Source organism: Tetrao urogallus, assembly GCF_951394365.1.
Source record: "Tetrao urogallus genome assembly, chromosome: 24".
Classification (NCBI taxonomy): Eukaryota; Metazoa; Chordata; class Aves; order Galliformes; family Phasianidae; genus Tetrao; species Tetrao urogallus.
The window spans coordinates 2,986,112-2,997,365 of NC_136837.1; the positions used below are offsets into that span (position 1 = coordinate 2,986,112).

Consider the following 11,254-nt stretch of genomic DNA (forward strand, 5'->3'; position numbering starts at 1 on the left):
CGACGCCGAGCCGCCAGCGCAGCGCTGAGCCGCCCTGCAAGCGTGGCCCGGTCTGCAAGCAGGGTTCCCCCAACTGCACCGACCCAGGGGGCTTGAAATCACCGCTTTGGCCCCAGCTGCACACACGCAGAGAACGGGGTGAGATCCAGGTGCTGCCACATCAGGTTTTGGTTTTTTGGTTTCCCTATGGAACTCAGAGGCCACCGGGTCCTGCTTGCACGGCTCTACCAACCTGAGGCAGCTTGGAGTGAATGCAAAATAAGATCTTGCAGCTTGGGGTGAAAGCACAGAGCTGTGAGACAGCACAGTGACACGGGTTATGTTTAACACTACACATTTTGGTCTGAGTCAGCTGCTGCCCTTCTCCTTCCTCATGGCCTCCAAACCTCATTGCTGGTGGTCAAGGGAAGAAACCGCGCCGAGGCACGCAAACAGGGGAAGAAAAGCGGGGCACGGTCCCCATGACGCGCTCTGATTCAGATAGAAGTTCTGTGCCCTTGCGGTGATTCACTGGGAAAACTCTCCCTCCCGGCCCTTGGGAAAGGTGCAACACCAACAGAAGGAAAACAAACCAGGCAAAACCCCTCACTGCTGTGTTTAGAGAAGTTACCTCACCTGATTACAAATACATAATTCATCTGCCCTTACTCATGCATGTTCTAACACAAAACTTTCCTCTCTTTCATTTTCTAAATGAAATCTAAATATATGGTATAAGGAATGCTTTGCATTTTTCCAGCGTTATTTGTAACACGCTCCTTCACAGAGGTCTGCAAATTCACACTGAAGGAGGCTCAGGGCAGTGAATGAGAATTGGAGTGATTTGTCCCAGGCAATAAGCTGGAGGCAGCGTGAAGAGAATGCCACTTCCAAATAGCAGAAAAGCCTTCAAAGAAGCCCCCAGAAAGGCCAAGTTAATCTCCGCTTTCTCTTTCTTGGATAACAGCCTTATCACCAAAAGGAAACAAGTATAAAGTTGTGCAGAAAGAGAGCATGAAAGAAAGGAAAACGGAAGAGAGACATCAGTGGAGATATCTTCAGCACTGCAATGGTCACTTTTATCAGTGGGGAGGAGAGCACACCCGGTTCATGGAGCTGGGGGCTCAGCTGGGACTGTAGTCCATTTCTTGGAAACAAAATTGCATGCAAGAACAAGAAAGAAAAGGTTTCGTGTTCAGCTTGAACACGTGAGCAGAGCACATCAATGTGCAAAGAGCGGGTCCCATGATACAGTGCAATAAAACTCAGCACGTGCTGCTAGGAAACACTTCAAGAAAGTGATAGTTGCTATCATTATTACTAGCAGGGAATCATGCAGAACTGACACCAGGAGCCCAAGTCCCCATTGTGTCTCCATGTGCTGTGCACAGGGCTGACCATGGTAATGCCTGGGTAAAACATCGGCTGAGAGCTGGAGCATCACACTGACTTTGTTTTAACTCCATTAAAAACAAAAAGAAAGAAAGATTCAGAGTGTTGCATGCTTGCATCACAGTGCTAAAGGAGGTGACAGTGTCTGAGCAGGTTGGGGAAGAGCAATGCTGGAGTGAGGAGCACCTGGACAGGTTCACTGAACGCAGTGCTGCTGGGTGATGCTCAGTGCTGGGGATCAGAGGTGTCAACCTGTAGAGAGACTTAAATATAGAAACACTTTTTCCCCCGAGAGCAGAGCATTCTTCTAAAAATAAAAAGTGGCTGTGAAATGCAGATGTGAGCTCACACAGCACCTTTCCTTCTTCGCTTTGTATCTGTCGCCTCATTTAGATTTACAAGAAGCAAGCAATAGAAAAAAAAAATGCAGAGTCTAAGCACAAAAGATTTGATGGGTAGTGAGGAGGGGAGGGGGGTCAAGAGAACAGGAAACCCAAAGTTGACGGGAAACCCAAGTGACATTTGGGTTTATTGAGTGAGTGACTTATACCCTTAATATCACTCGTCAGGAAGCGGGGAAAGGAAACTGAGATGCTTTGAGAGTATAAATGAGGGGCTCCATCAAGGTGAAGCCTGCAGAGCTGTGCTTTGCCCTCCAGTGGCACCCAACCAAGGGCAGCAGCAGAATAAAGGATAAATACCCCAAGATGCAGACCTGCTGCCAGGCCCTGCTGCTGCTGCTGGCTGCTTGCACCCTGCCTGCCCACTGCTTGGAGTCCAGCTGCCTGCACTCCGAGGTGCTGCCCGTCCGGCTGCGGGAGCTGAGGGTGAAGTTTGAGGAAATCAAGGACTATTTTGTAAGTATGACACCTCCTTCTGTTTCGTGGGGTTATTTTGCAGAGTTGAGTGGTTTGGATGAGGAGACAGCAGGTTGCTCTGGGCAGAAGAGATTTGGCCGTGTGCTGCACTATGGGCTGCCCTCTGGTTTCACTGCTTGCTGAGAGATAACACAAAAGGCTTTTCTTCCTGGTTTTAGTTATAATGAACTCGAGAGATTTCATAATGCAAGCCTTATTGTGCAGACTTCCCCCTAAAAGTTGCAGAGTAAATCACGCACTGACTTAGCAGCAAGGGATTAAATTCTTCAGGGCAATGAGCTCCGGCCTCACTGAAGCCAGCACTGTCTGAAAAGGGAAACCTTTTGCTACAGACTTTCTCTGACAGAGCCACAGAAGCCTGAGTGATTGCCTTGTGACAAATCTCAGTGCTTTGCATACAGAGCAGCACTGAGCACCCGCTGGTGCTGCGGGGCTGCAGGGATGGGTGCTCACCCCAGGGTTCCTCCTTCAGCTATTGCCAGCATGCTTTAGCAATAAAGGAACATAACTCTCCGGATTAAAAGCCAGATGAGTGGCATGGCTTGTATTAGTTATTAAATTAACACGATCAGTGGGATTTAAGACTTCAAGCCTGCTGCAAGTCTTTCAATTAATATCAGGAATGAAAGTTTCTTACCTCTCAGAAAAGCTGTTGGGCACTTTGGTGCCATGGGGTGATGCTCTGCGCAGCATCAGCTCAGCCTGGGCTCAGGAGTTGGAGGAACAGATAGCCCCTGGAAAAGGGGACTCAAGGGATGCCAGCAGTGGGGTTAAAGCATAAATGCAAGCAGGCAGAGCAGTCCTCGAGTGAGGCAAAGAGGAAAACACAGCTGCCTGCATAAAGCACTTCTTCTATTGCATTCTCCTGCAGCAATCCAGAGACGACGAACTTAACATCCAACTGCTCAGCTCTGAACTGCTGGATGAATTTAAGGTAAGGATTACTATTTCAGTGCAAATCCACTGCCCTGCTGCATCCTTCCACCAAAGGAAAATGATCCTAATTCGGGATATTTCCCACTGTCACATGCGGCCCATGGACCCCCCTTCCAGCAAGGTGCCTGCAGCAGGGCTGATGCACACTCATCCCCAGCCTCTGAGCAGTGCTGCTGGGGTTCAGATTGCAGAAGCATTGCCATCAGCATACTCTCTCCTCCCCTCCAGGGGAACTTTGGCTGCCAGTCAGTGTCAGAGATGCTGCGCTTCTACACAGATGAGGTTCTGCCCCGCGCCATGAAGACCAGCACCAGCCACCAGCAGAGCATGGACGACCTGGGCAGCATGCTGCTGAACCTGAGGACGACGATGAGGCGCTGTGTGAGTGGGCTCTGTACTGCAGGAATGGTCCCTGGGTCTTCCTGGGGCAGAGAGATGGGGCCAGGAGCCAGGGGGACAGAGCAATCAGAACAAGCAAAACCCCATTGGAGTGGCATTTCTCCTTGCCCTTCTCCATACCTGATAATCAGAGCAATAGGGAGGATGCTCAGAGCACCATTTGATGCAGTCTAACAGAGCGTAGGGGGAGAGGGTGGGGAACACAACCCTTACCTGCATGCACTGGCATCCTCACTGCTGGAGCTGCTGTGACCACGCAGCATGGGCTGAGTCACCCCAGGAGCAGCAGGAAGGAACAGCCCTGACTTAACGCACCGCCTCTCACCTCTGCAGCACCGCTTCTTCACCTGCGAGAAGAGGAGCAAAGCCATCAAGCAGATCAAGGAGACGTTCGAGAAGGTGGGTGCCTGCAGGGCGGTTTTGCTGCTGGATCCACGCACTCAGAGGGTGCCAAAGTTGTGCCGACGCAGCGCAGCTCAGCTCAGAGCAGCCGCTGCGTTTCTTCAGTGGGTGGGGAGAGAGCGGAGGTTTTGGTGGAAGCAGAGCACAGCTGGGGATTCTGCACCGCGCGTGCAGCCGATGAATCACGGGCTGCCTTTCACCTGCAGATGGATGAGAACGGGATCTACAAAGCCATGGGGGAGTTCGACATCTTCATCAACTACATCGAGGAGTACCTGCTGATGAGGAGGAGGAAGTGAGCGCACGCGGCTGCTCTCAGCCCAACCCTGTGGTGTTACGAAGCACGCCGTGCTGTGCTGGGGTTCAGCCCAAGGCTTACAGCTCACTGGCAGCTTAACGTTCAGTTTTCTATTTAAGTGGTTGTTGTTTGTTTTTTTTTTCCCTTCCAAATGAATTTAATATTTATTTCTTTTTTTGCCTCATACCTCAGTGTGTTTTGGTTTGTGAACTATTTATTGTTTACGATGTTGTGTTATTGGTTTGTCAACTATTTATTGTTCAATGCTTTGTACCATTTATGATAGCGCTGTGGTATTTGTCTCTTCAGAGCTCCCATCCCTCTGGGGAATGAGCCGAGTTCACCCTGAATGCAATTGCTCTGAGCACAGTCGTTGGGCAGCAGCAAACCCAGCTCAGGGCTCAGCAAAGCCCAACTGCAAACACCAGCTGAGCCCTCTGCTCCTCTTCTTTGCAGCTATGATTTATTTAAGCAATCAGCTCTTTCTTTCCGTAACCACGTCCCCATCTCAGGTTTTGCACTTGCAATTGGGCACTGAGACATTCAGAATTATCACATGGCCTTGCACTGAGCAAAACGACCAGAAATAACAGAAAGCAGGTTGGTTTTCTCCTGCTTTGCATGGAAAGCCATGTGGAGGAGAGCAAACAATTCGTGACTGCCTCAGCAATAGCTCAATTAACCCTGGCTATTTCCCCCAGCCTATATGCTGTTCCAGGTCAAAGAGAGTTAATGGTAGGAATTAAGCAGTTGGTTCTAATAGAACTTGATTTAGAGGCCGCTGTCGACTGGCTTCCAGAGCTGCTGGGTTGGACACTCTGCACTTTGAAGAACTAACTCAGGTAGTTTTCAGTCTTTGGTTGAGTTTTATTTAGTGTTTATTATATATATTTTTTTTAATTGTTAGAAGCTAGAGGATATTTAATTCACCACCATTTTAAGGTGGGTTGAGTAATTTGTATTCAAATCCATAGAGCCGCATGCAGCACTGGCAATACTTGGTTTCGTTTCTAATTTGCGAGAGGAGGTGGAGGAACATCCCAAGACCTGGAGGGCATTTGCTTCTAATATTTAGAAGTGTTTGTTCACCAGGACGATGAAACACAGCCAGTTTGCTGTTTGCTTTCCTGTACTTTGTAAATTACTGCTGAAAAGTGACTATTTATATGTGATTTGTTCTGTTTTGGTGCGTATGGAGATGGAAGGGCATCCCCATGGGAAGCATTCCCAGTGCAGTGCCGTTGGCTCAGGGCACTGCTGGATCCTCACTGGAAGTGGGCACAGCCCCAGCTGCTGTCACTGTGTGAGATGCACCATCAGTTTGCATGGAAAGAAAGATATTATTTTTGCTAATAAAGACCTTGTGGCAAACAAAGGCTCTCCTCTGTTCTTCCAAGCTGTTAAGGTGGCTGTACAGCATCACCAGTGTATGGAGGCAATGGGGAATGGGTGCATGCAGGGAGGACCACCAAGAACTCAAGGCATGCATTAATGATCAGAGAAGCAAGAAGACACAGGGGACTCACATTTAAATGCAAGTTTCCAATGAAATATTCACTGGGACAAACCCCTTTGCCATTGTGTTATGGCAGAGAAACTCTGCCCCGTGAAGTCCATAGGTGGCACTGAGGGATGCAGTCAGTGGGCAGAGTATGGATGGGGTGGGGTTGGGCCTGGCCATCCTACAGCCTTTTCCAACTCAATGATCCTACGGCTTCACTTTGCTCTCCATCAGGACGAGGCCTTGAGCCCAGGTCAGACAGGAGATACCACCTCCACCCCACGCCAACACCAGCCAATATCCACCTCTGCAATTTCACCCCTTCCACACGACTTGTCTCCCCTGGGCACACAGCAGTTCCAGGTAGGAGCCCAGGGAGCTCAGCACCTGCCCCTGCCTAGGGAAAAGGCTGAGTCAGCTTGGCGGTGAGTTTTTCAGTAAAGCTCAGTCACTCTGCTGAAATAACCACAGGAAGGAAGCAGATGGGATGCCTCGTACTGTACAGAGCAGGAAGGTTTCCAGTTACCTGAGCTGCTGGAGCAGCTCGGTGCAGGACACAGAGCACAGCTGTGACACCCAAGGGCTGGGGCTGCGTGCAGGCTGTGTGTCTGTGCTGTTTTGTCACCAAAACACAGGGATGTCTGCGACGAGACGCTGACCTGGTGGATGAAACACACAGACCTGTGACTGTGCATGTCTCATCCCCAAGGAGCTTTTAGAAGGAGGCTCTGGAAATCCCTGCAGATGTTGTCTGGGCAACCAAAGCCAGAATCCCTCACTGACGATGACAGTGCCAGCAGAGGAGCAATGCTGTGAGTCACTTCTGGCCGTGCCCTCTGGCCATCCCTATCCACAGCAGTCTCTCCCACTGCTGGACAAAAAAAAAAGGAGGAAGAATAAACAGCAGCATGCAGTGTGACACAGCAGGACCATCCCAAGTCACAGCTGTGACTCACACCCACCTCAAAGCAGAACGTGGCACATGCACCATGCAGGCTGCATCCTGCCCCTACATGTGCTGCATGCATCAGGACAGGTTGCAGCCCACTGGGTGCCCCAAACCCACCAGCACACACCTCAAACATCAGCCCTTATGGAGAAATACAACAGAATGGGTATTCTATATAGCAGGGCTTTGGCATTGCAGCTGCTCGTGCACCCCAAGATGTGCTGTGCCGTATTCTGGCTGCGGTGCTGCATTCATTATCCCACACCACGTAGTGCTGATGTAGTTCCTGCCAATCTCAGTCTGTCTGGGTGTTACAGTAACAGCGTGGGACTGTCACATCTCTCACAGGCGGTGGTTTTCTGCTTGCTTGGTTTGTTGGTTTTATTTCTTATCCCACGGAAGCAAATGGTTTCCTCACTGGGTATCTCTTTTCTTTTTTTCCTGAGAGCAAAACCCCACTGCCTGAGGGCTCCTTGAGCCCCATCCTCACTGCATGACCTCCTCCAGCCGGGCAGCAGTGCTGCTGCAAAGATTGCACTCTGGTATTGATTGCAGGCTGACAAACCATGTAGGAGTTAAAACAATTGAAATAACCATTAAACCCTATGGGAAAAGAATTGGAGGAGGATGTTCACCAGAGCCTCAGCTCCTGCAGGGTGAAGCAATGCAGGACTTGAGGAACCAACCAGAACACAGACTCAGCAGAGCAGTTGACCTGAGCTGCCACTGTGCAGCCAATGCTGCGTGGAAAGCCACCCAGCTCCCACTGCAACCCACCAACAGGGCTTCCTTCCAACAGCAAAGCCAAGAACATGCTCCTAATCTTTATTTTCCTCCCTAAAAGCCCAGCAAAACAGCCCGTGCTTCGAGCACAGGGCACACACTGAGGCACGGAAGCAGGGATAGGGACAACCAGCAAAGTCCAGGCTTGCACAACCCCGATGTCAGATGATTTAATGGTGAAACAGGCGAGCTGTGCGGGTGAATCACTGCTGTGGGCACCAGCAGTTCTATGAGGCGCTGCCATGAGGGCGGCCGCTCCATCCCTCCCTTCTCCATCAGAGACACCTGGATTCGAGGAGAGCACAGAGAGAAGAGAAGGAGAGCGTCCATGCAGGGTTTGCACAGCTGAAACGGTCGTGGTTTCACCACTGCTTCAGTTCAATCGCTCACATGCGAGCACACAAACTCCAGAGGACTTTGGGATACCCAAGCGTTAGCTTTTCCCTCCTCCATAAGCAAATAGCACTTCAAACGGGGAACACACCAAGGAAATGCATCAGATTGCCCATGACTGGAGCAGAAATTCCTTCTGTTTTTTTTTCCATCTTATCCTCTTTGGAACCTTTCCTGAAAGCCACTCTTCTGCTAACAGGGAGGAAGCGTGCCTTTGGGCACCAACACCATTTCAAATGGCCACACAGGATGGGGACCCAAATTTCAGTGCCATAAGGGCACCGAAGCACCAAAAAGACAAAATCAAAACTGCAAAAGCTTTTGGAACTCTCCCGATTTCAGTTGTGGTTACAGTTAACACTTGTTATTTAATGGGGTTTTTTTAAACTTTTTGGGCCATGCTAATGCCTCTCTGTGCCCTAGATTTTAGCCCCATGTGACTGAAATCGGTGCTTTGCAGGTTCCTATCACCAACTCCTTTCTTTCTGAAGAGCGTAGCAAGATGCAAGGCAAATGGAAAAAAAGAAAGGGCTCAACATATATCAAAACATCCCTACAAAAGTACTGCTAAAGCCCTCTACCTGCCCATTTCCACCCTGTTGCACTGCCTTTAATAGTTACTGACAATGCTGAAGTGTTACAGAGCAGAGCTGAGCACTCTGTCTCCTTTTCCAGCACAGATCCAAGCCCAGGAAAGCAGCCCTATTGCACTTGTCCCAGAAACCAAGCACAGCAGAAGGAGCATCACGAGCAAAACCAATGGATATGAGGAGCTAGGGGATGTGCAAAGCCATTCCTCCCATTCCATCTGCAGCTGCTACCCCAGGGCTGGGCGATGGGATGTGCAAAGCACCAGGATTGGACAGTGGGATGTGCAAAGCAAAGCGATTCCTCCCATTGCCCCTGCAGCAGCTCAGGGCCCTGCGGGGGGCAGTGGTTCTCATCAAGCCGCCGGTTTTAGGCGAAGCTCCTTCCCATGCGAGTGTGTCGGGCTGCACTGAGCCCCGTGTGTCTCCTCGACACGCAGATGGTTTCATGATGACTCATGGATGCCCTCAGCTCGGGGACCCAACAGGAACAGCCGCCGTTTGCTTTCCTCTTTGTTCTCTCAATCACTCCATCCTGATGTATCCCGAGGGCTCGGCTCCCTGTGCTGGAACTGAACCCTGGGGGTTTGCAGGACTGAGATGTGTGATCCCTGCGATGTTTTTTTCATCCTATGCCATCTATTAATTTGTGAAAGGGGCTGAGCACAGCTCTAACAAAGACTCGCCCCACTGTACAGTGATATGGAAGGAGGAAGGGAAATCATTGCATTGGCCACACCAGGATGCTCAATCCAAGTACGGGGCTTTCTGATTAAAGAGATGGAGATCTCCACTGGACAGGGATGGCAATGCAATGACACACACCAGCCAGCTCTCACCTCACATCTCTGCTTTCTGTGCTCCTGCCTCTTGCAGGGTCTCTCCACCATTTCATCACACCCTGAAGCAACAACATCTTTGCTCCAGGCAATCCAGGGGGTCAAGGCAGGGCTGCGAGGTTCAATTCCCGGCAGTAATGCTAAATGTCTTTTTCCCTGAGATGGAACTTCAGTTTCTCACTTTTGCAATGCTGAGCCCAGCTCCTGTGACCAGCAGAGCCCTCACACTCTATCCATAACACACTGACAGCTCTGTGCTGGCTTCAGCAGTCACCAGGGATTGCAGAGAAATGAGGAACTCCTCTGCCTTCCCAGCTAGGGAAGCATCCAGATTGCTTTAATATAACAGGGCAACTGCTGGAGAGCCCCATTCTGCCAGCAAAATAAACGTGGATTGGTGCTCCTGCACAGCCTGTTTTTACAGCTGAGTTCATCAGTCATCATCATCCTAATGATTGCTGTCCAAAGTCTCTGTGATTTTACATTCAAATTTAGCAAGCACTCAGCAGGACCCAGCTAACCATAGGGTCAAGCAAGACTGATGCCTGGTGTTTTAATTAAAACACTCAAGAAAGCCTAATTGGCAACTCAGCCATACCAGTGCACGAGCCTATGAAGTGGCCCCAGACCAGGAGAAATGGCCAAGCCCCATCCTGCCACTGGGGCCGTTCTGGGGCAGCTCCAAACATTGCTGCAAGGAATCCCAGCACAGCTCTGAAACACCACAGAAGCAAAACCTGAGCCTTGTGCAGAGCACACCTGAGGACCAACAGAGCAGAAATGCAACGAAGGCAAAGCCTGCTCAGCCAACAGAAGACTGTGGCTAGCTTCCACTGCACTGAGAACAGCTTACGATAGCGCACACATGGGAAAACTCATAACCCTTGTCATTAGCAAACTGGAGGCACAAACAGATAGCCAAGGGTGCACGGTGCTCAGGGCTGCTCTGATTGCTGCCCATTGCACAATGCACCTTCCTGTCTGCACATCCCCAGCACAGCTCGTCCCTTCGGGGCTGCCCAGTATTGATCAACACCCCAGGAGATGGAAGCATCGTGCTATGCCCCGAGCAGCCCAGGCCTCATCTGTGCCCTTGCAAGAGCTGCAGGCACTTTGCTCATCGTGAACGAGGAAATGAGATCTCCATGATTCATCTCTCAGGTAGCAGCAAATGCTGACGGTCCCCCTGGAGCTGCGCCAGGTTTTTGATCAGCACCGATCCCCCGCAAGAGAGAGAAAAATGTATTTGCTGCTTCTTAGCAGGAAGTTTGCTACCAAAAATAACAAGGTGGGTCTTATTTTCCTACGGAGCATTGAAGAATTGCGGTGAATCTTTCACATGTTCCTTTAGAGTCAGCACATAACACGGACGGGCCCTCGAGTTTACGTGAAGCGTTGGGCACCGACGTCACAGCACACACGTATGGGGATGACGTGATGGGTGAGGTTGGTCAAAGGTTGAATACGATGCAGATGTTATTTTAGCAGCAGCGCTGAGGATGGGCTCAGGGCAATGGGAGAGCGGCGTGGAGGAGGAACGTGAGAGCAGAATCCAACCGCGGGTTCTTGGAATGATGAAGAGCAATGGGAGAGGAGGTGCTGAGGGAAGGGGCATTGGGGCTGTGCAACTCAGAGCTGCACGCTGTCACCGATGCAACTTTCAAGGGTGGGATACAGCACTTACCTCATCCCCAGCCTCCAGTGCCTACCAGCCACCTCTGCCTGCTGTTAGGGTCAAGCAAAGTTTAGGGTGAACTGGGTAACATCAGCGCAGGGGCACGGTGCTGGTATTCACCTCTACAAGGAGCGAATGAACATTTTCACATAAATTGGCTTCCTGCTGTCCCTGCTTCACTCAGGGCTTCAAAGGTTTCCCCTGTGAAAAGCAGGAGAACAGGAGCACCTCCTCCCACGATTG

General features: G+C 50.5%; 1 protein-coding gene across 1 annotated transcript; it reads left to right on the top strand.

Moving 5' to 3' along the window:
• Positions 1–2,078: 2,078 nt before the first annotated feature.
• Positions 2,079–4,285, top strand: IL10 (interleukin 10; the record flags this gene model as incomplete). The annotated part of the gene is made up of 5 exons (XM_079546398.1): positions 2,079–2,228; positions 3,121–3,183; positions 3,414–3,566; positions 3,918–3,983; positions 4,193–4,285. The coding sequence occupies 5 exons, from the start codon at positions 2,079–2,081 to the stop codon at positions 4,283–4,285; spliced, it is 525 nt and encodes a 174-aa protein (XP_079402524.1).
• Between the last annotated feature and the right edge of the window lie 6,969 nt (positions 4,286–11,254).